At 43.9% G+C, this 25,611-nt stretch overlaps 1 protein-coding gene across 1 annotated transcript in view; it reads left to right on the plus strand.

The window, feature by feature from the left end:
* The first annotated feature begins 5,776 nt into the window (after window positions 1–5,776).
* The window catches only part of LOC135827979 (slit homolog 1 protein-like), a 47,229-nt gene continuing 27,394 nt past the window's right edge, over window positions 5,777–25,611 (plus strand). The window contains exons 1-6 of the mRNA XM_065340416.1: window positions 5,777–6,201; window positions 10,736–10,893; window positions 12,243–12,308; window positions 17,707–17,778; window positions 19,545–19,616; window positions 20,549–20,620. Of these exons, the coding sequence (XP_065196488.1) occupies window positions 6,139–6,201; window positions 10,736–10,893; window positions 12,243–12,308; window positions 17,707–17,778; window positions 19,545–19,616; window positions 20,549–20,620 (503 nt within the window). The 5' untranslated portion in view covers window positions 5,777–6,138. The remainder of the gene's footprint in view (window positions 6,202–10,735; window positions 10,894–12,242; window positions 12,309–17,706; window positions 17,779–19,544; window positions 19,617–20,548; window positions 20,621–25,611) is intronic.

Raw genomic sequence — 25,611 nt, forward strand, 5'->3', positions numbered from 1 at the left:
TAATAATAATATGAAACTCGGATGTTGAGCCATAAATAAATGTAGAAGAGAAAAGGACATATGGATACGAGTTAAGAGTAACTCTCCATCACTGTAACATGATACTTTATACAGTCAGAAAGTTTCATATTGCACACCTGATGAGCCGTCACGAACCATACGGCGAAACGTACGTCGTGTGAAACAACTTGTTTTGTAGTCAACTAGTCCATCACAATGTCATGCATGAGGAGTACTGTAGGAGTTTGGCTTTCGGCTTGTACAATTCGTTTTCGCAAAGCTTCCCTTTCTTTACTTATCTTTGATATTTATGACCCACCCAAGTTGGGTGGTGTGCTGCTTTGCTGCTTCGAATTGTAGTTAGACCGCTTTGTCAAATATCGTACTGGTCTCGTCATCGTCCAGTAACAATCGACATTCTTTGTTCCGTTGGGACTGTAGCTTTTGCTCGTTTTCGTTGCGCTTGCCTTCCCCTCTTTGGTCTTTCCATAACCTTGAACCTTCCAAGTTGGAAGGCTGTCGGTTAGCGCTACGGAGATGTGTTGAAGCTAGGTGTCAGGACGTCGAATGTTTCAGTACTCTGTCAGTTTTGTGCCTAGTTATTGCACTTTCTGACTGTATAAAGTATCATGTTACAGTGATGGAGAGTTACTCTTAACTCGTATCCATATGTCCTTTTCTCTTCTACATTTATTTATGGCTCAACATCCGAGTTTCATATTGCACACCTGATGAGCCGTCACGAACCATACGGCGAAACGTACGTCGTGTGAAACAACTTGTTTTGTAGTCAACTAGTCCATCACAATGTCATGCATGAGGAGTACTGTAGGAGTTTGGCTTTCGGCTTGTACAATTCGTTTTCGCAAAGCTTCCCTTTCTTTACTTATCTTTGATATTTATGACCCACCCAAGTTGGGTGGTGTGCTGCTTTGCTGCTTCGAATTGTAGTTAGACCGCTTTGTCAAATATCGTACTGGTCTCGTCATCGTCCAGTAACAATCGACATTCTTTGTTCCGTTGGGACTGTAGCTTTTGCTCGTTTTCGTTGCGCTTGCCTTCCCCTCTTTGGTCTTTCCATAACCTTGAACCTTCCAAGTTGGAAGGCTGTCGGTTAGCGCTACGGAGATGTGTTGAAGCTAGGTGTCAGGACGTCGAATGTTTCAGTACTCTGTCAGTTTTGTGCCTAGTTATTGCACTTTCTGACTGTATAAAGTATCATGTTACAGTGATGGAGAGTTACTCTTAACTCGTATCCATATGTCCTTTTCTCTTCTACAATAATAATAATAATAATAATAATAATAATAATAATAATACTTGTAGAAGAGAAAAGGACATATGGATACGAGTTAAGAGTAACTCTCCATCACTGTAACATGATACTTTATACAGTCAGAAAGTGCAATAACTAGGCACAAAACTGACAGAGTACTGAAACATTCGACGTCCTGACACCTAGCTTCAACACATCTCCGTAGCGCTAACCGACAGCCTTCCAACTTGGAAGGTTCAAGGTTATGGAAAGACCAAAGAGGGGGCTTGTACAATTCGTTTTCGCAAAGCTTCCCTTTCTTTACTTATCTTTGATATTTATGAACCACCCAAGTTGGGTGGTGTGCTGCTTTGCTGCTTCGAATTGTAGTTAGACCGCTTTGTCAAATATCGTACTGGTCTCGTCATCGTCCAGTAACAATCGACATTCTTTGTTCCGTTGGGACTGTAGCTTTTGCTCGTTTTCGTTGCGCTTGCCTTCCCCTCTTTGGTCTTTCCATAACCTTGAACCTTCCAAGTTGGAAGGCTGTCGGTTAGCGCTACGGAGATGTGTTGAAGCTAGGTGTCAGGACGTCGAATGTTTCAGTACTCTGTCAGTTTTGTGCCTAGTTATTGCACTTTCTGACTGTATAAAGTATCATGTTACAGTGATGGAGAGTTACTCTTAACTCGTATCCATATGTCCTTTTCTCTTCTACATTTATTTATGGCTCAACATCCGAGTTTAATAATAATACTCTTTGAAATTGTTTTAGTGGCAGCTTGTTCTGTCGGTTTGGCTCTGGTTGGCCATGGTGTTATATCTTGTGTCACAGTATACTAGTAGTCCTTACAAGTTCGTTAATTGCTTTCGCAGTTTTTCCTGTTATTACCTTAGTGCTAGGATTATCATTTTCATAGGTGTTGTTTCTTCTCAATCCATTTCTCTTTAATAATAATAATAATAATAATTTTAGAATTGCGATCAACAGAACGAGCTGAACCGACATTTCACAAAGGCTTTTATTGTTTTCAAAAAAACGAGTGGATACGAAGGCAGTGAAGAACGTGGAAGAAAGAAAAAATGTGATATGGAAAAAAATGATGAACAAAAAATTTGTACTTCGAACTAGTTTTCGCACAACACTCCTCAGGAAGCTACGTTGTACTAATGAAAAACAATCCAGAAAGATACTAATAAAGAGAAATGGAGTGAGAAGAAACAACACCTATGAAAATGATAATCCTAGCACTAAGGTAATAACAGGAAAAACTGCGAAAGCAATTAACGAACTTGTAAGGACTACTAGTATACTGTGACACAAGATATGACACCATGGCCAACCAGAGCCAAACCGACAGAACAAGCTGCCCCTAAAACAATTTCAAACGAATAATGCTGTCCTTCTGGACACACAGATCAGGCTTATGAATACGTTGACAAACAGCTTCTAACACACTCAACTGCAACTTATAACCATGACGAGCACGGCACAAAACAGAAAAAGAAGAATCAGAATACACCTTGCAACAATCAGGACGAGATGCAAGATGCTTATACACTGATGACTTCCTACTAGAAAACACACGCTCGCACCCACTCTTACTCACACAATCATTCTCGCTCTCACACTCACCGGAATCACTGGACTCACTGGCCGAATCCTCCTCAACGACGTCCTGCCTCGGAGCAATCAGGTCCCGTCTCCTCCCATCCCTCGTCTCACGTTCCTGTTGTGTATTACGTTGGCTCGGTACTTCCGTACTGAAATAGGTCATGGTGTAATTAGCAGTTGTTCTTCTGGGTCTCGTTGATATTGAGGTAGGTATTTTTGTCGTCTCTGCCGGTGATGCAGCAAGCGATGCTGATGCAAACGTGTCTGCATGCAACACACGTGGCGTCGCCGAAGCCACATCCACCTCCGCTGGTGGAGGGAGTGACTTGGTCATGGCCACGGGAGCCAATGGTGGACTTGCCGAGTGGGACGCTAGGTCCTGTGTTGGCGGAGGTAGTGGTTGTTTACGGGGTCTTCCCCGCGTGGGACGCTCGACGAGGGATGGGAGGAGACGGGACCTGATTGCTCCGAGGCAGGACGTCGTTGAGGAGGATTCGGCCAGTGAGTCCAGTGATTCCGGTGAGTGTGAGAGCGAGAATGATTGTGTGAGTAAGAGTGGGTGCGAGCGTGTGTTTTCTAGTAGGAAGTCATCAGTGTATAAGCATCTTGCATCTCGTCCTGATTGTTGCAAGGTGTATTCTGATTCTTCTTTTTCTGTTTTGTGCCGTGCTCGTCATGGTTATAAGTTGCAGTTGAGTGTGTTAGAAGCTGTTTGTCAACGTATTCATAAGCCTGATCTGTGTGTCCAGAAGGACAGCATTATTCGTTTGAAATTGTTTTAGGGGCAGCTTGTTCTGTCGGTTTGGCTCTGGTTGGCCATGGTGTCATATCTTGTGTCACAGTATACTAGTAGTCCTTACAAGTTCGTTAATTGCTTTCGCAGTTTTTCCTGTTATTACCTTAGTGCTAGGATTATCATTTTCATAGGTGTTGTTTCTTCTCACTCCATTTCTCTTTATTAGTATCTTTCTGGATTGTTTTTCATTAGTACAACGTAGCTTCCTGAGGAGTGTTGTGCGAAAACTAGTTCGAAGTACAAATTTTTTGTTCATCATTTTTTTCCATATCACATTTTTTCTTTCTTCCACGTTCTTCACTGCCTTCGTATCCACTCGTTTTTTTGAAAACAATAAAAGCCTTTGTGAAATGTCGGTTCAGCTCGTTCTGTTGATCGCAATTCTAAAACTATTGTCGCCTCGACGCCTATTTAAATAATAATAATAATAATAATAAGAAAGGGTTTGCTCCCCACACCGGAGCTCGCGCTATTCCGCCGACTTTACTTGACACTTGACTGACTCACGACTGCCATCCAGAGCACACGAGAAGTCCATCGAACCTTCGACTCGGCAAACCTGCAAGAAAGCACCACTCCCTGCTCAATACACAGTGTTTCGGGGAATTCACCCCTCATCAGTTGAGCTTGAGTAGGCTGAGGAAGATTGTGCCTGAAGAGCACCACTTATATAGTGCTCTCCAGGCACAAACATCACCAGGGATACAAACTTACAGAGACGCTCCGCTTCCAGCGCGACAAACACCTCATGAACACCAGATAGCAGCGTGAGTCAGTGTCGCTCCTGGACGGTGAGACAGACGTCGAGGACCCTCGGTCATTCGCAACGCTGTCACCTCCAAACCAACTAGTCGCAAGCCCGCGCTGGGCACAACAGTACGAAGTAGTGGTTGCGACTTCGGCGATGATTTGTAAGAAAGGGTTTGCTCCCCACACCGGAGCTCGCGCTATTCCGCCGACTTTACTTGACACTTGACTGACTCACGACTGCCATCCAGAGCACACGAGAAGTCCATCGAACCTTCGACTCGGCAAACCTGCAAGAAAGCACCACTCCCTGCTCAATACACAGTGTTTCGGGGAATTCACCCCTCATCAGTTGAGCTTGAGTAGGCTGAGGAAGATTGTGCCTGAAGAGCACCACTTATATAGTGCTCTCCAGGCACAAACATCACCAGGGATACAAACTTACAGAGACGCTCCGCTTCCAGCGCGACAAACACCTCAATAATAATAATAATAATAATAATAATAATACGAAGTAGTGGTTGCGACTTCGGCGATGATTTGTAAGAAAGGGTTTGCTCCCCACACCGGAGCTCGCGCTATTCCGCCGACTTCAAGTGTCAAGTAAAGTCGGCGGAATAGCGCGAGCTCCGGTGTGGGGAGCAAACCCTTTCTTACAAAATTTAATAATAATAATACTGAAACAATACAAAGTCACCGTCATGTCTTCTGTGTTAGCATTTAAGATCAATAGTATCCGGTGATGCTCCCAAGCTGTTCTGTAAAATCATAGCTTCAAATGACCGAGAATTGGTTTGGAATACTGTCTGTCAAAAACTCCTCTTGTACGGGCAAAATAAACACAATTACGAGTGCAACATCGGCCTCAACAGCACCGGAAGAAAAACGATCAAAGAATACTGTCTGTCACGGAGATAATTAGAGAGATAGACACATGATTTCAGATTTTGGGAAAGCGAGTCCCAGAGACAATAATAGCTAATGAAAACAGGCGAGCGACTCATTGAGTTATTTCTTGAAATAGGGAATCTTAGTGAATTACGACTTGACGAAGAGGAGCCGGAGTTATCATCAACCTAGTTTGAGCTTTTTCTGAAAATATTATGAATGCGATTTCAGCTTCAACAAGTACGAGCTCTCGTACTAGTTTTGTTGTTCAAGGCGGGGAGCCCGAACGTGCGGATTAAAAAAATCTACAACTGTAGTACAAATACCGTATTGTACTCCTCTCTGATCGAAACCTTTGAACTACTGAGTACTCTCTGTGACTCTGATCTGGTCACGGGTACGAAATCATTTTGAAAATGTTTCAAACCACTTTGAAGTGCGTTTCCATTTCGTTCCGTTTCGGGGGGTGTTTTCGTGCATTGACGAGCAGCGCATTCCTTACTTGAATTTAGTCGTGGCACACAGCTTTACAACAAGAAGGAGGAGATGGTCAAAGTCAATCTTGAAAGGCTTGTGGTCCTTTGAAGTAGCTTCAGCAGTGTGTGTGTGTGTGTGTGATGAGGCCACAACGTCAGAACACGAGACAATTCCGCGAAGTACATGTAACTAAAGTAGTAGCAAGCTGGATAGTCGCAACTACAGTGGAGCTGGCTGCTAGACAAGAACTGTCTTTGCCCACCATTTCCACTCTATTACCCTCGGAGGTAGAAACAATTTGCAGTTGCCGTGATCCAGTTGACGATGCGTTCTTGTGCGTAACATAACTTACAATCCGCAATGGACAGTTACAAGATTGCTTCCTCCTCCGTCACACAGTCTAAGGATGTACGCCCACCAAGCGTAAGTGTTAAATCACGCAGTTGTATACTAATTCCTTTAGTGGCATACATTTCACTCAAGAAAATCAAGCCAAAACAATTCGTAGTTTATGCAGTTTGCACACGAAAGGCAACTATCAGAAAAGTGTGTCTGTAGTGATTTAGAATAGTAGTGACACAAAGAATTGAAAATTGCTATTTTTCAAATCGTTTTTAGGTGACCGTCATCAACGGAAATTTGTCACGCAATCATCGGAGGAATGACCGAAACAATCAATAATTATTATTGCATTAAAAACTCGGATGTTGAACCAATAGTAATATGAAAGAGAAAAGGATCTACGTGTATAAGCTACTAGTTATGACTAACAGTCCACCAATGTAACAAGATAATAGAGAGGCTCAGGAGTACGATTTTTGGTGCCAAAATCCGTATGGGCGCTACGAGTGCAGAAAGATATTTGCGTACAAATTTTATTACGAGAAACATCAATTCCCGCGGGAGGTTTTGATTTCGGTACACATTTTCAAACTAAGAAGGCATAGCGCGGGAATATGACGTGTTTGCGGTCGTAACCTAGGCAATGACGGCAAACGTACTCCGGAACATTTCACTGCTCGAAAACGACGTATAAAAAAATCTGTAGCGCCTCTACGGATTTTGGTACGAAACATCGTACTCCGGAACCTCTCTATTATACAGTCAGATAGTGCGACAACAAGGCACACAACTGACAAGGATATTGAGACATTCGATGACCTGACACCTAGCTCCAACATCTACGAAGCGCAAACCAACAACCTTCCAACTTGGAATATTCAGGTGCGGAAAGTTCCAATGATTTCGAGTTTTAGTTAGACCGGTTTGTCCAATGGTCTTACTACTTTCTCTCTCTCTGTCTCTCTCTCTCTCTCTCTCTCTCTCTCTCTCTCTCTCTCTCTCTCTCTCTCTCTCTCTCTCTCTCTCTCTCTCTCTCTCTCTCTCTCTCTCTCTCTCTCTCTCTCTCTCTCTTCTGTCTAAGTTTCTCTCTCTTTCTCTCTCTGCTATTGGCGCGCCTGGTTGTGATGAAGCCGAGACCCAAGGTCGGCAGAGCATCCCAGACCACGCCACCACTCCCCTTATTCATGGCTCACACATGACGGGTTTACGTGGCTCTGGTAAAAAAAAAAAAAAAAAAAAGTTTCGTCATGGTCATCGCGTAATGTTCGACATTCTTTGTTGCCTGGGGACATAGCTCGAGCACATCATCGTGGCGCATCCCTTTCCCTCGTTTCCCTCATCCCAATTTCAGAACTTTTATGCACAAAGTGAGCACAGAATTTATGTAGTATAGATGCTGGCCTAACAGTTTTTTGGAACCAGAGGTCTGGACTTTTGAAACCCACCATAAATGCTGTTTCATGCCCATTTAAAAATGTGTTAATGAACTTTTTGAGCCCGATTTGGCTTTTAAATCGGATTTGAGTATGTCCAGAGATCTACTATTGGTGAATGGAATGTGGTGCATACTAAGGCTGTGTTCGTTTTTAGCTACCTAGTAGAGTGGAGTAGAGTCACTCTACTGATAGAGGCATATGGTAGAGGCAATTGCACGAACGCTGTTCTACCTGATTTAGTAATTTACACGATATGTATGCGAAATACTTCTCTTCTGTATGGAGTTATGTACAAATCCTTGATCTTGCTGGGAATTTCGTAGCTCTGCCTTCTTCTTCTGGCTTCTACCACCCTTCTCCTGCTAGAGCCTTTAGGGGAAAGTACGATTTACCCTTTTGAGTAGAAAAAAAGAACACCTCTACCGAAAGAAGTAGTTTCTACCCAAACCTGTAAGTCAAAAACGAACGCCCCTAAGGCCACTTGCACACTACGTACAGTTGCGCTCAATGAAATCCGACCCAAAGTGCAAAGCTGGCACCCTGGACCAGTTCTGATTACATCATTGTGGGTGTACATGTGTACGTCCAGCCGCATTCGGGCCACTTCCAGGGCGTCAAGGGCCGTGCAAGTTGAGGGTGCCAGTTTTGCACATTGGGTCGGATTTCAGTGAGCGCAACTGTAGAAAACCTCTTGTTTACTGCGTTCCTGTAAAAGTTGTCATGTCAACTGACGTCACATGGCGGAAAAAGTAAACAGTAGCGCAAACGTTTACAGCAAATCGCGGACGGGTATACACGGTTGCGTTTTAGCTTTTATGCGTTCCTGCCCTTTCGGACACACGTGTAGCAACTTCTTTCTGTGCTTTTCAAACTTTTCAGTGCTGTTTTGGGGCTGTGTGGATGTCTGTCGGCGTCCTGTTTCCTGCTTCAGCTTTCCATTGGAATTATTGGATGCTTCTGAACCTTTCATACTTGAACTCTTTTTCTTCAGGCCGTAGTAGACTGTACATGTACTGTAGTTCTTCTTTGCTGAGCATAACACGATGCCGAGCGATCCATCGCTATATTTCACAGTACCGTTCCGCAACAACTTGGGGAACATCGTCGGCAGCTTGAAACTTGATCATCTATGATCGATCGTCTTGAATCTTTCAAATGTCAAGAACAGGAAATAGACCGCCATCTGAAGATTTCATTAGGTTCTGGAGGGCCTGCAACATCGGTGATCATGGCGGAAACAATTCTACGTCGCCGCCATCTTCTTGCCGGAGTCAACCTGAAGTTCATGGGCATGGGTACAATTTGAACGACACAGAACGAAGTCAAAGACGACAAGCGGGATGCGCTCGTTCTGAGGAGAGCATTTTTCGTACCGTATCTTTTGAATTTTCAGTCATTATCTTCAGGAATGATTATGTAAAACGCAGATCCCTTGTCAGTGTGGAAATGCACTTGAACAGGCTTGTGTATGCACAAGTTTGTTGCATTTTACATGAACATAGTGTGCACGGCCCCTAAGAGTTTAGATTTTTAATACATTTACCTTTGTGGATAAGCGGTGAACGGTGGCATTCAACTGTCAGAGGGAATATTATATTTGTTTGTTTAGCTTTATTTTACTTCACCAGAAGCACAGGCAAAATCTGCCTTCTCACTGGGCGTATTGCCACAGTTCTCGCAAAATGATGAAGGTGGTGATGTAAGAAAAGGAGGAAGGGGAAAGTACAACAATGAACATGGCCCAAAGAGAAGACGCAAACAAATCAATGAGGGAGTACTACAAGTAACGAATTTGAATTTGATGATTTTTTTCATGAATATATTCCATGAGATCCAAAGGTTGCAGGGTTGAGGGAATGTTGACAGTTATGCGTCTTTGAGATCTTAGGAGAGGGTAAGAGAGTTTAGAATATCGTTTGTAATTGCTTTCTTAACCTTTTGAGCACGCGTGACGTTCTGACACGTCATGACCACTGCCACTGTGACAGAGTCAGTGCGGAACTACATCGATACATGTACCGCGTTTCTTCCGTGGCGTGGCGTCAAGCTGTACCACTGCATAGAGGACTCCTAGGTCAGGATGTACGAGTACGGTAACACAAAAATGCGAGTCGCTCCGTACTTTTGAACTTGAGTTACATGCGCGTGCATACATTTCAAAATACCAATTTCGCGTGAAACTACCTTTATGAAAACGGTCATAACTTTTGTAATCTTTGTCGTATTTCCAAAACAAAAACAGTTCTGTGCTCAGGATACATTAAAGAATCGTTTGAAATCAAGTTTGCTCACATAGAGTGAATTAAAAAATTTTACTGCGTGGCAGAGGTTTTCAATGGGCCCAGGCTCAAAAGGTTATGCAGAAGGAATTATCAGTAACAATACTTGATGTACCCACAACTCCTTTATGTTGTTTGTATCTATTTGTGTGTAATGGCTACCGAGGTAGCCATTTCGGATGGGAGCGCATGTAGGAGAAAGGAGGAGAGATTGTTGCAGTATGTACCTTTGTGGCATTTTTGGCATGCAAGCGGAACGAGAGAGCTTGGAAGCTCAGGGCCCTACGCTATGCCTTTTTGCCTTGATGACCTAGGCAAAAAAAAAGCATAGTAAATTTTCATTTACCCTATTTTTTCCAAGACATAACCTGGGATTCGAACCCGCACTATCGCCCTGCATACCCCCTCCATTCTTTTGGCTCTGTCTGTTGAAGTCAAGTCAAGCCCGATAAACATACTGCCCGAAATCAGTACCGGTACGGTGCGCAAATGCAGCACGTAGCATGTACATCGACATGAAAATGACTTCTCCACTACACACAAGTCGGGTCCGAAAGTTAGTTTGCGCCCGAAAGTCAGTACCCGCCCGAAAGTTAGTACGGGTGTGGTCGCTAAATTCGAAAGTAAATACGTACTTATTTACGGACTTTTACGGTATTGTGGCCAGCTGTTTGTGGCCAGCTGTCTTTGATGGTGCAGTACGATACGGGACAGATATGGGATAGCGCCAGACGGAGGCCCGTCCATCCGCCACAAACAGACACCAAATTGAAGCTGTGTGGACCCTGGCTAGCGCCAGACGTTACTGAAGTAATGTCTTCAGCATAGCTACGGGAATAAAATGGTGTAACAGACAGTTTGTGTATACAGTAACATTCTACTGTTCCCTTGGATGCTCAGGGTTATCGTCTGTTAGCAATTGCTTTGGCAAGCATCACTGCTTTCTCCGCATCAGCGCTGGCATCCTGCAGCACGTATTTTTGCCCAAGCACCATAGTGTCCTTCACAGCGATCCCTGTGTCAAGTGTGACGGTATTTCCAACCTGCACCACAAACTTGTAAGTGATCACTACCATCAGTACCATGCACTCCAACTGGCTTCCAAGGATTTTCGTGTTTCGCAAGAGTATGCATTAAGGGTAGCTCATGCCAACATGAAATTTCCGAAAATTTGCCTTGTGGACTGTTTTAATTCATGGGCAGGGTATCCTGATTGAGATAATCAATATCTCTCTCTCTCTCTCTCTCTCTCTCTCTCTCTCTCTCTCTCTCTCTCTCTCTCTCTCTGCTATTGGCGTGCCTGGTTGTGATGAAGCCGAGACCCAAGGTCGGCAGAGCATCCCAGACCACGCATCCACTCCCCTTATTCATGGCTCACACATGGCGGGTTTTCGTGGCTCTAGTAAAAAAAATAAAAAAAATATTAGGGTACCTCTGCGGCCACTTTGGGGGTGTAAGCGGCGCTCAAAGGTCAGCAAATGTGAGACATTTAGGGAAATATCCCAGATTTTATCACCTGGGTTGTTATGCCCTTCACCTTCTTCTGCTTGATACATTTTCAAAACAAATGAAGTCAGAACAGCCGGGACATGTGTGGGAAGCCTCTGAAACAAAAATGGCACATTTAATAGAAGCATGTTTTTAGAGAGATGCTGGAAATGTTCACTTCTGCGGCCAATTCAAATACATGACCTGGACGTACTATAATGGGCAAAAAAACAAATGGCCCGAAAATAGTTAGTTTTTCTTCTTTTCTATATTGCTATACATCCATAGAACAAATTCCACTTGGATGGCGAGCCAATTAAATTATTGTGAAAAAGGAGAAGGACTCGCTGACCGTATAAGATCTGGTTACGTTGGTGGACAGTTAGTCATAACTCGTAACATTAAATTTTTTTCCTTCTCCATTTCACAATAATCCATAGAACAGGAAAATATATATTATGTCAGGTAATTGGATGAATAACGGTGCTGTGGGGGGAATGGAGTGCTCTTGTAAACGATTTGATTTCGACAGAAAGGCACCTAATGGCATGTGTAGCCTGCTCAGTTTGCACTGACCTGAACCTGAATTTGAACACGCGTCCGCCGTCTTGTACAGCGTCTTATTGAGTATTGAAATGTCTGCCTCAGAACCCTGGTGAACACGTCGACCTCAGCCACATTTCTAGTTAAGCGGGACACCACAAACTCAAGCTTAGTCCGTCGGCAATGCTCTGCCTCGATTTCAAGATGATTTCTTTGCTTCGAGTGGACAAAATAAGTTTGGAAAGATCGCTCTCGGAAGCGGCAATTGTAATTACGCGTAGGAAATAGTTGGCTATAGGGTGTGGGCAGCAGGGAGGGAGAGGGAGGGGAGTTTCCCTTACATTGACATGCCTCTGTTATTTCTTTCTGTGTCCAGGACCCTTCTACTATCCGGTATATCCATTGTTCAAGATTATGGAAGGTTTCCAGACTTAATTCACCTGTAAGATACTGTTATGGATAATGTTAAAGTCTCAAATCTTCGTGCACATTAATTGTGTAAACATTTTTAAAGGGATAGATTAGGCAGCGGAGCAAAGAGCATTCTTCAACCGGTCGGGTCCCACGCTTCGTCTGGATTCGTGACCAACATTTTTTAATTTTTAGTATGCACAATTATTAAAGATAAGGAATTTAGCCTCCTATCATACACTGAACAGTGGCGTGTCCAGGATTTGGCTGAGGGGAGGTTGGGAGGGGGGGGGGACATCATGCTACTGTCCCGCATACATGTATATAAACATCATGCAGCTATCCAACATTACAATATGGCCCAATATCTGAGAAAATCGACCTGTTTTGGTGAAATTGATTTTTTATTGGAAATTGATGTCTAGCCTTTATAGAATAATTATTGTAACTTCGTTTCACCACCATCCGACCAATATAAACCATGTAGCAATGCATTCTATGGTCAGGAGTCTTGTTAATGAACTGTTCATTTGTTACAATTTTGAAAGACCGGTGTGTTTGGTGCCACCAAAAATTATTTCCATGTGATATCAGTACGACAATAGCCAACGTTATAAGAGTGTTCGGACTGTTCAGGCACTTCATCTTCAGCATTCACTTTATTGACGTTGTGTAGTCGCAACAGCAGCAGTAGCAGCATTAGAAGGAGAAGTGATTTATCTGTTCTCCTGGTGACGGACATGCTTGACAGGATAGTCTGCAACAACTTTTGATGGGTAACCATGATAACAGCATTTACATGCTGTGAAGATTATTACAAGTGACTGTGAAGGAGCCAAACAGAGCAAATGCGCTCGGATGCACCTTGTTGCACTTTGTAAAGACTGATGGAATCATTTCCAAACATCAGTAACACAGCCTGACAAACGTTTCACACCACCAACTGAAAAGTTACAGAATGTTACTCGAGATTGCTCAGCCTCATGTGCTCCGTGATGGTCTGATTCACCATTATTAGCTGGGGTATCGAGCTTGCCATCCAAAACATTTTAGGATCATCGTCGCAAAGAAAACCCCCATTATTTCGTGCTGTTTTAGCAGATCTGGCGTGGCACTCAGGAAACAGTTCTGCCAAATGCGCTAGTGCGACCAGCGACCTTGCAAGCGGTGAACCATCAGGAATCCTCCTGTTTGTCCTTGCCTGAACTAGAAGGGCTGTCACTGTTTGACAGGATATCCACAAAGAATGATGCATCACCGTCGATGGGATCGCGGCTGCTGTCCTCCGTGACCAACTGATACAAGAATCGCCTTCAGTTTTCTTCCGCCATTGTCTCCACCGTTTGCTTTAATGGAAACGATTTTTGCGAACAAAATTGTTTTAGTGTTTTCTAAAAAAAAACGTGTAGCCCCGAAGGTCGAAAGTCTCAGATATCGGGCCATAATTATTATTCCCGTAGCTATGCAGAAGACGTTACTTCAGTAACGTCTGGCGCTAGCCAGGGTTCACACAACTTTAATTCCGTGTTTGTGTGTTTGTGGCGTCGGCATGCCTGGCGCTATCCCGTACCTGTCCCGTACCATACCAACAAAGACAGCTGGCCACAATATTCAAATAGGGCTTTCAAATGCAAGATCATAACGTGAAGCAACTTGGAATGAGTATGTATGCGAAGTTTATCTGGGGAGTGCATGCAGGGCGATAGTGAGGATTCGAATCCCAGGTTATGTATTAAAAATAGGAGAAATGAAATATTTATAACATCCCTCTGCTTTTTATGCCTAGGTGATCAATGTGGTAGACCGTGTCGTATTACACTCGAATGCAAAGAGAAAGTTCAGTTCTTTCGCTCAGGGCCCATCTGTTCGAATAACATGTGTGATGAGCTCAGGAAAAAAGCATAGCGTAGGGCCCTGAGCTTCCACGCTCTCTCTCATTGCTTCAATCACATCCCATGTATTTCTTCCAGATGTATCTCAATCATCAGTCATGTTATCTTAGAAGAAGAAAAAAGGACGAAAGAGCTACAAGTTACACTATAATTATCCACTAACACCACCAGTTACTTTACAATCAGCTCATGTGATAACATTGCATGACACTGACCAACGGTACTGACGTTCTACAACTAACTGGCAATCAGCTCTAGCACATGTTGGAGTGCGCATCCAAGATGTACGCGAGCTGATTGCCCGTTAGCCGTAGAATGTCAGTTCCATTGGCCAAAGTCGTAGCCAAAGTCCTGCGTCGGATCATCACTGCAGCTGAAAAGAATCTGAACGAAATGTGAACGGAAGCAGCGTCTGTTGGCGATGCGTAGTCAGCGTTGTCAGGTGACAATGACAGGAGCGATGAAGACTCTAAATAAACTCAATCTCATTCATCGGAGTTGATTTTTTCTTTGTATATAGCTTGTAAACAGGTTAGACAATGCCCCGAGTGTTATTCCGAGTCAAACGGAACAATTCCACAGCTGTGCTCAGCCTTAAAAAAAGTCACGAAGTGTTTGTATATGGAGGAAGACATCCGGCTGCTCACTGACGACAGGTGGTTGGTTGAATGTGTTTATTTTAATTCACAAACCGAACGAACTGAACATATCCTATGACAAGGAAGCGAATAAGGTCCAAGTAACCCAGGAATAGAAAAACTTGTAAAGGAGACACAGATGAAAAGAAGATATGGGAAAAGAAAGCTCTCAGTAAGAAAAAGAAAGAAGAAAGAAGAAAGAAAGAAAGAAGAAAGAAAGAAGAAAGAGAGAAGAAAGAAAGGAGAAAACGAAGAAATAAGAAATCGTGGTCACTGTGAGAAGAAAGTTCTTAGCAAAAGAAAAAAGAAAGCAGGTTCTTCCGCGTCTGGCGGAATGTTAGGCTGTGTTCACATGAAGCGTTTCAACCCGGGTTGAGTTCAACCCGGGTCAGATTTCAACCCGCTATGTACACAAAGTGAATGGCGCGTTTACATGACGCATTGCGCTTGACCCGGGTTGAAATTTCGCCCGGGATTGATTTCAACCCTCCCTTTCAAATCAACCCATAAAAAGTAAAAAGTCATAAACGTCTGTACCAAAGAAAGCGCATCGCTAGCCGCGCAGCATTGTACACACACAGCGCACAGTGCACTGTACATTTGGCAAAAAAACATAAAAGAAAATCGAGACTGTTCAAAGTGCAAAAAACACATGTTCACGTCATGTTCACGGAAATTCGAACGAAGAGAAAAGAGAGTAGAGAAGTAATTTAGAGAAGTACAAGAACGAAGAAATGGAGAAGATAAACGTTCTTGAGATGAAGAGTAGAGACAAGAGCAGAGAGAAGAGAGAGACAGACTGGAAAGCAGTTCTACAGAAGACGTGGGAGAGAAGAAAGGTGAGAGAATAGACAGAAAGAAAATAGCAAAGACAAAGTCCACAACAATTTCAGACAATGTCGATCTTGTTCACAAGTTCAACCATCAGGGAGGAACAGTTCCTATTAGGGGTGAAACGAAGGTCTCAAATTCCCATTCGAACCTTCTTTATTAAAACGAACGAAGGTGTCAAAGGATGCTTTTTTTTAACATGATCACGGAAACGCTCAAAAATCTTAAAAATAAAAAGGGTGCAAAAATCAGAACCCAATACTTACATTGCATGTGCAATTTGTTTCTGAATCTGCTGGTATCAATGTATCCATTCCAGGTAAGAAAATACTTGGGCCCAGCTCACAACTATAGATAGAGGCAAGGTTTTAACATACTCTTGATAGAGGCCATACCAAATACCTGTTTGTGAGTCAATTGTCCATATTTCTGACAATTTAGATCAGTGTACTTGGGATCGTGTACAGACTTGCTAGCCTTCGCCTTTTTGACACAAAGCGACAAGAGATCACTGCTCTAGTGTACAGCCAGTTGCGTGCTTGAACAATACCAAAATGGACGGAAAAGAGCCATATTGCGTAGTAAATATCAGATGCCCAACTTCATCAAAAAATTGTCAAATCTGGACATGTACTTTTCGCTTACTAGTATCTGCTCGCATCGAGCGGGTGTGTTGGTGATTGAGAGGAGAGTGAATAGTCACTGGGTGAGGAACTTCACATGCCTCGATGATTTCAGGCCATCGCTGCGCTCCCTCTCGCTGCTGCTGGAAGAGTGAATACTGCAATGGCTTCAGCGATGGAAACTTTTATTTTCGATTCAAATTATCAGACTACACTCGAATCGCTGCTACAACGTTCTCCAGACACCATCACTATAATATTTATATGACAGGGAGCACTTCCATCAAAAATTGCGCGATTGTCACTTTGTACAAATCCCACACTCACAAGCTTGCCACTTGAAAAGTATACTGACAACTGCGCTGCTTTCTAACACTCGTCTTTCTAACTAAGTTACTTTGCGCCTGACACTTTGTGCCTGACACTTTGCGCTTGGCACTTTTGTGTCTGCTCTTGCTGCGTGATGAGTATATCTAGCATTGTTTTTGCATGCCCGGCTTTAGTTGTTTGTTGCCTGATGATTGATTGTTCAAGAAACTCTGAGTAGCAACAGAAAGAATGTGTACTTGGTGAGGACTATACTGGATTGTGTATGTACTAGCAGATATCGACGGCAGCTACAGCGAGCTATATTCCTGGTACAAGCAGCATAACTGAGCGAAAACACGATCGAAATCGCAAAACTACTCTCCTACTGGTATCGCAGAGCGCCAAACACTCGACGAATACAATCAAAAAAGTCATTCATGAGTACACCATGGCAGATCTACGCACCAACGCAAAACGGGAACACGCTGGTGACTGGAACAGGGCCAGATCTTCACTGACTTGTCACTTCTTCAGTTCCGGTGCGTACGCGGACCGTGCCCCTCCTTGTAGTTCAGCATGTACAATGCTAGTGCATGCAGCACATCGCACAAGATCAATGCATTGATGCATGCACTAAACCTGTGTTGACTTTCGTTCGAATCAAAAACGAAGGTCCGTTTCAAAGGAAAACGAAGGTCCTTCAAACCTTCGACTACTTCGTTTCAGCCTTAGTTCCTATGATCAAAATGCTTCGAACTTGGGGGTTTGAACTTTTTTTCCGAATACGCAAATGCTTATTTGTCAGTGCCAATTTGAGTAATCCACACATTTTTATCAATGGATTATTTTTGTAACCAGAAAATGTCCAATACAGTGTGTGCCAAATACACTTCTTCAAAATGATAATTTTGATACATGGTAGATGAGTTATCCTGAGATATGGGCAAATCTGAGATACGGGCAGTGCCCGGTCCGAAGGTGCCCCCCCCCCCCCCCCTCCCCTGAAAAGAGAGGTCCCAGTGTAATCATTTTATACTGCACCCATGCATGTTGGCATCTTGCAAGGATATGCGAGCCACAAAATCCGTCCTACTTGTCGCAGTCTACTCATGATAATGTTGATTATGTGTCTGCAGCAATTTACGAAACAACCAGTTCACCTCAGTGGATGAAGACCAATTTCAAAACGCCACGAAACTCAAGCTTCTGTGAGTACAGGAATGGCCATTCGTTACACTTCCACTACGTAACTCTACAGCCTGCATTCTCTGCTTGAACAGGGACACTGCGCTCCGCCATAGCACACCGCTCTACATTTGAACATGTGAGGAGTCTAACATATTCCATTCTAGGTGATTTCAGTGCACTTACTACACTATCAATCAAGCGTGGATATGGAAATCATTGCGAGAACTGTGGGGATCTTTATGCAAGCGTCTAACTGGACAGAATGAATTTAAAGTCCTCCTATTCCTATACTCCCACCGCTTTAGGAGCTGCATCTGCGCCTTGATCCTTGAAGGGTGGTGGTGTTCCTACGGATGCGGAAAACTCGGCCTCTATAATAGAGGAACCGAGTCTCACGCGAACCGTGAATTTTTTATTTATTTATTTATTTTTTATTCCTATACCTCGCTTCTAAGGAGGTTGGGGACAGTTTAGGCCAAATTTCATGGTCGTAATATTTTCATGTGAACAGATTTTTTGGAGTCAGGGTGTCATCGATTGGCGAATCTGGATTGAGTGCGAGCAGGCAGTGTGGTCCTAGCAACACTGGACAACATAAGGGTGTAGTACGCAAAATTTACGCATATCGTACAAAGATTCTGCGAAAGCTGTCCAAAAACGGCAAAGTCCATTTCCAATCCAGCCATTCCGGGTGTGGGGGCCGCTGCTGCTTCTTCTCCGTGTTGTGCATAGTTACACCTTCTCTCTCCCCCCCCCCCCCCCTCTGCATAGAGGTGACATAGCTCGCATCCTTTTTGGCGCTACACTCTGCGTAACACCATGGCACGCGCCCTCACTTCACAGAGCACAATGCAATGGAGCGCTACCTTCTCCTGCTTCGTCTGCGTGATGTGCTAGTTGCACCTTCTCTCTCTCTCTCTCTCTGCCCCCCCCCCCCACCCTTCTTCATACTAGGTGACATAATTCTCTTTTTTTGGCGCTACACTCTGCGTATATATATACTGCTCTTGTGTGGCTTCCACGGTATTCACTGTTATTACTGAGTACCTGACGATGGCGAAGTGCCGAAACGTTGTAAAAATAACGGAACTGGTTCGGATGTGCAGCGCTATGGGAATGGGTGTGTCTACCCAAATTCCTTTCAGAGATGAAGCTGCAGGAAGCCTCAGCCCTTCTTCAAACAAATTCCCAAGTTTATATAAACTTTCTATGTTTTTTTAGTAGCCTAGAATCTTCCAAGCCGGAAGGCTGTTGGCTAGCGCTTCAGAGATGTGCTGGAGCTCGTTGTTAGGTCCCAGAATGCCTCGTACTCTGTCAGTTTTGGGTCTAGTTGTTGCACTTTTTGAGTGTATAATTTTATCTACCGTCCACTCATTGGAAACTGGCACCCTAACTTTTTGGTGTCTCCCACACATAGTTGTAGATATTGAGAAAACAACAGTACATCCTGCATTGTGTGACCCGTGCAATTACTCCTTGCCACATTTGAGGCCAGAAAAGTCCATGAACAGGGAAATAGAAATCCAGCTAGGTTTTACGAAATTAGGCCAGGTATGCCATGGCAAAATGTATGGAGAAGCAGATCCCAAACCCAGATTTTTGAGATGTAAAGTGGGACATTGATCCTCAATTCAGCCCATATCGGACTTTCAAAAGCCAGTGGGACTGTTTCCGATGAATAGACTATAGTAACAGTGTTGGGCAGTTACTCTTAACTTGTATCCAGATTACCCTTTCTTTCTCCGTTTATTCCTATAGAGTTTGCCATTTTGTTTCTGTTTTCCAGAGGATTAGATGACAATAACTTCACGTCGTTTCCACCCAAGCTTCTGTACAACCTTGTCGACCTTCGTATTTTGTGAGTAGACGAACGTATATTCATCATAGTTATGTGCATTGTGTATGCATACACGCACATACACTCATGCATACACGCACATACACTCATGCACACACGCACACCTTCATGCAAACACGCACATATCCTGCCTCACAACCACACAGTCACACAGTCAACCCCCCCCCCCCCCCCCCAACACACACAGCTACACTCATGCACAGACACCCACACACAAACACACGTGCAGATACACACAAACGTATTATATGCATATTCACACACACACACACACACACACACACACACACACACACACACACACACACACACACACACACAACACACACACGCACACACACAACACACACACAACACACACACACACACACACACACACAACACACACACAACACACACACAACACACACACACACACACAACACTCGCACGCATGCACGAAGCCATAGCAACTTGTGCCGGGATTGCACCATTCAACAGCTTGCAAGGCTGAAGAATTGACCGTCACTATTCAGCCTGGTCTACACCATACAGCTATTTGAAGTAATTTTCTGGCCAGCGAATCCCTATTTTTGGTCTTTTCATTCTTTTTTTTCGCACACACACACACACAAATAGGAAAATACAATTAGAAAAGGAAAGAAAAGAAACGATGCATGTAGGGCAATGTGCGTAAATGCGAGCAACGGAAAAGTTGCCGTTTTTGGCAATGCTATGCTCTCCACTACATTGTTCTAAATAACGAATGCAGCTCCTAAAGCGGTGGGAGGTGCGTAGATCATGCAACTCTTGACTCTTCTAAGCACTGGAAGATTCCATGGCCCACATCAGTATGTCATTATCTTCAAAATTATTTCACTCTACAAATGTTCACACCAAAGTAGGGTGTAATGTCTTCCCAATGCTGTTATTTCCACTTCATATGTGTGCAGTGGATGTAGATCGAACCAGTTGACCTACTTGCCAACAAACTTCTTCCTTAAAAATCGCAAACTGTACGAATTGTAAGTATATCCCACCACAATTTGCAATGTAATTTTCATAATTTAACACAGGCGTACATGTACCTGTAATAGAACCACTTTTAAAGGGGAAGTTTGTTTTGGAATCCAATTTTCATTACTTGTAGTCTTTAGGGTGCTGAGTCGAGAGGTCTTGGTCCGAGGAAGCTGAGACGCTTCCCTCCTCCTGTGTTATGCAGAATGTCACTGAAAGCGCCATTTCATTCCTATAAAAGCGCTGATGAGCGCGATCGGCCTGCATGTTGTGGTCTTTTGGACGCTGGGTCGACTGGTTTTGGTCCTAGAAGTTTCAACTTTGACGCCACGGCTCGACTCGAGTGACAGGAGCAGGCTGTTTGTAGTAGCCTGCAGCCTAGTGCAGGCAAGGTACCCATCAGCACGTGACCGTGTTTGATTTAGAATACGTGCCGAACGCTGCATCGCAGCCTTCCTTACCTTTATAAGAACGAAATGATGCTTCAAGTGTAATGACATTTTGCATATCCATCCCCATCCAGTAGGGCACAGTCACCCAGTCGCGGACGTGCGCGCGTTCGATTGGGAATAAAGGAGGCAGAGAGCGCCTCAGCTTCCTCGTATCAAGACCACTCAGCACCCCAAAGACTACGAGTGGTGAAATTTAGATACTGGACCATATTTCCCCTGGTAGCTCATACTGAAATTAATACCATTTTCCCGGAAATTCACCAGTTTGACACCATGTTTTGCAATGCTAGGGGTGTCCAGAATGAGAAAATCAGTAAAGAGCAGAGTGCAATCTAGGCCAGTCTAGGCAGCTTGAGGTAAAGTGGTCAATACACATGTGTGCAGAGCAGTATACACACACAACACAGGCGAAAGTCTGTGTAGCTGTAACATAAAAGAAAGAAGAAGAAAAAACATTAGGGTACCGTAAACCAATTTTTCGTATTTCTTAGAACCAGCGCGTTTGCGATGGCAACAGTTAGCGAAGCACTGGGGCCACTTACACACACACACACTGTTGAAGCTAGATTTCAAGATGGTTAATATTCGCATTACGCTCTTCCCGCGAAATTTATCAGCAAAATGCACTGGTTGAAAGTACAGCCTTCTGTGTGAGGAGACAAAACTGATATTCCGAAGCCCGATTTGATCCGATGCCAAAATGCTTTGAAATTTAAATTTTGCAAAATTGGTCCGAAGACGATTGAACTTACTGGAATAGTGTAAAGGCCGATTCATACTTCATTTCGCATACGGGAAACGCGTCGCGTCGCAAAAAGGTTGATCTGAGCTCAACCGCGATGACTTTCCCGTAAGCCTGATTCAAATTTCATTACGCGAAATGAAATTTGAATCAGGCTTAAGTGCGATAACGTTTACTATTCCAGTAAGTTTTGCACTCACAACAGTTACACATGCATCGCCACTTTGCACCTCACAATACACCGCAATCCATCTTTGCTGAATGTCCCAACATATTCTCACCTGTATATTTATCACTTAAGCCTACAGTCCATTTCAAAACTATAGACGCGTACCTAGGCAAAAACCGTTATGCCAGCATCTATACCACATAAAATCTGTGATCACTTTGTGCATAAATTTTTCCAAATTGGGCGTCTGTTATCCAATCCTTTAGAAACTATAATGAGAGTAATTGTGGAGCGATCCTGAGCAATATTCCGAAAACTATTCTCAAAAAGTTCCAGCCAAATTTGAAATATTTCAAAAACCCTACGCGTCTATAGTTTTGAAATGCACTGTAGTTCACATTCGACGGGCGCGGCGGGACGCGACGTAAAGATCGATGGGAAGCGACGGGACAGTCTGACGGCGTCCAATGTGAACACCAGGATCGGGAACACAACCGTGCTGCCGTACAGATCGGGAAAGCGACGGGAAGAGTTGAATCGATCCAACTTTTCATACCGTAGACGGGGACGCGAGCGTACAAAACAGCTGCCTTTTTAGTTTGAACAGGAGACGGCGTCATGCGCCGACTACTCCCGATTCGTATTTGGAAATGTTTAGCATTTCGAACACTGCGCTTCCCATGATAACTCGCAGAATGGCTGACGCGACTTGAGCTGAATTTTAGCAAGACACGGTCTGATGTCACTTGTGGTATTTAAGGATAATTCAGGAGCGTGACAGACGAACTGTTTTATCATTTCCTGGAGCTATTGTTGGAATGGCACACCTTTCGAAGCTACTTTTTTGGTGTTCATGAAAAACTGGTATTGTGAACTTGATTCCGCTTCATGCAAGAAGAAGCAATTGAAAAGAAGTCCCAAAAAAACAAGAAGTTAGGTCCAAAAGTCACCCTGTCACGGGCCGTGCCTTACGCTGTTGAACGACGCAACGACGACGCAACGACTGCAGCATGTCATGTCGTACGAATCATACAAGATTTTACAGCTCACCCCAGCCTTACCAACAGGCTCTTACGGCCCGTACCGTCAGCATTCCGTCGAATGTGACCTAGGCTTAACCAGTGTATTCTACTAGAATTATTTGAAACTCGGATGTTGAGCCAATAATAAATGTATAAAGGAAAAGGATATTATGGATACGAGTTAAGAGTAACTCTCCATCACTGTAACTGGATACTATGTGCAGTCAGAAAGTGCAATAACTAGGCACACAACTGACAAGAGTACTGAGACATTCGACGCCCCGACACCTAGCTTCAACACATCTCCGTAGCGCTAACCGACAGCCTTCAAACTTGGAAGGTTCACGGTTATGGAAAGACCAAGGAGGGGAAGGCAAGCGCAACGAAAACGAGCACAAGCTACAGTCCCAACGGAACAAAGAATGTCGATTGTTACTGGACGATGATGAGACCAGTAGGATACTTGACAAAGCGGTCTAACTACAATTCGAAGCAGCAAAGCAGTAAGTCGGTTAAAAACAGGGCCAATAGGAAGTTCTACTTAAAACTCTAGGGTTCTGGCAACTGGGGTCATCAAATATTTGGGAAATGATTGCCAAGACTATCAACCACAGGGTGACAGAATCGATACAGTCCCCAAAAAGAATAGCGCATCACAATAGGGGACCCAAGCTTGCTCAAATTTCGTGAAATACGCCAAATGCGTGAAATTGCAGCTGAAAGATCGCTGAAAACGTTCAGAGAAGAAAAAACGACGCGTAGTGTTTCCAAGCGGGATTCTTACCAAGGACTCATCGTACAAGAGGCAGAATCATGATCCAACTGACTGATAGTACTTTCACACCCCCAAACAGTGCCAGAAATCACTATAATTATATCCCATGACGTCTATAGACGTCATCCGCGCATGGGGCATTTTCAATGACGTCTATAGACGTCATCAGCGTTCAACGGGTTTTAAAAGGATCTTTTCCCAACAGTCTCTTAGTTAAGGGTCTGTTGGGTATGTCTGAATTAACATCTTCTTACAGAATGGTCAGGATACGCAACAAGTTCTTTGGGGGAGATGATCTGGAGTGTACAGAGTAAATAATGCAAGCTGCGCATTGAGCACACCTGCCATACAGGCTAAGAATTAGTACACTGTACTGGTGCCAGCGGTAGGTGTGTTCAATGGGCTACGTGCCTTATGTATTCCGGTCATATCTTTCTTGTCTCCATGGAAACATTTCAGGCGTTCTTAGGGTAAAGGGATTTGGTCGGGATAATGTTCATGCTCTTTTGCGCTCACACTGGGCACCACTGGCATAATGGAAATCATCCCAGAATGTGTAAAGACTAAGAGAATGGTGGTGTTAACTAAAAAATTAATGGCAGGAAAATGACTAAATTGTAATGCTGAAACGACTACGTTTTTTCCTTAGTGGCTTAGCTGATAGCATAACGATCGGCTTATCAACTAATTGTGAAAAGAAGAAGGACAAAATGTTACGAGTTATGACTAACTGTCCACCAACGTAACCAGATCTTATACAGCCAGCGAGTGTCCTTCTTCTTTTCACAATTATTTAATTGGCTCACCATCCGAGTTACACTTATCAATTAAACGATTATTATTGTAACTACATGATACATCAGTACAGTCATGTACATTCTGTGAATTTCGAAAAAAATTACGAGTCCAACGTCGCCAACGACGGAAAGCTGGTGCATAGATCCGATGATCCCGCAACAAGTCCGTCAGCTGTTCGGACTTACCAGACGAATACAGACAAGACAGAGGCGACGCACTGGTTGCAATCCAAGAGCTGATGGTCCCCTTCGCCTGTGACTTCGCTGACTCCGACGATGAAGTCAGAGAAGCCAGGGGTGCAGATTGGCGGGTTTTCACGGATGAGCTGACTTGGGGCGCGCCAACAAGTAACTACATAGTTGCTTTTCCTGTCTATGCTCAAAATAGGCCCAAGCGCCAGGCCTAGCTTGTCGTCGAGCAAACTGATTTGGGAACCGTCCACAGAACGGAAAACAAGAAACTGAAGACCCCCTTTACTGTCTTCAGCTCAAGACTACTCGCACGCGGAGGGAACTCCAGCCCCTGCAGCTAGTGTAGACACATACTGAGCCCGCCAGTCCTGCATGCTGTATGTAAGAAAAGTAGTCAGCTCAAAAGAGGGCGACGGTGATTGCGTCGATGTTTCTCCGATCGCACTTGTACTTTTACACGTACATCGATGTTGCACGTGTACAGACTCAGTCATGCACATATTCATGTCGTAGATCTACTCGCAACATTTTCGGTGCATGCACGCTTTGTGCGAACCCCAAAAGGGGGGAAATCCCTTACCGAGCGCAAGTACCATTCTACTCGTTTAGCTGATAAAATCGAAATAACCCCTCGATTTATTTCTTATCGAGTAAGTGCAGTCAACTTTGCGTATAACGACACTCGGCCCAGCATCAGAAAAGTGTCCTTATTCGCGAAGTGTCCTTATACCCGAAGTCTCATTGTATGCATTACAGTTAGATGTGACACTGCTCTGGGTATGGAAATTCTGTCGTTATTCGTGAATTGTCGTTATATCCGCAGTCGTTATTAGCCAAGTTGACTGTAACG

This window comes from Sycon ciliatum, chromosome 12, assembly GCF_964019385.1.
Source record: "Sycon ciliatum chromosome 12, ocSycCili1.1, whole genome shotgun sequence".
NCBI classification, from domain to species: domain Eukaryota; kingdom Metazoa; phylum Porifera; class Calcarea; order Leucosolenida; family Sycettidae; genus Sycon; species Sycon ciliatum.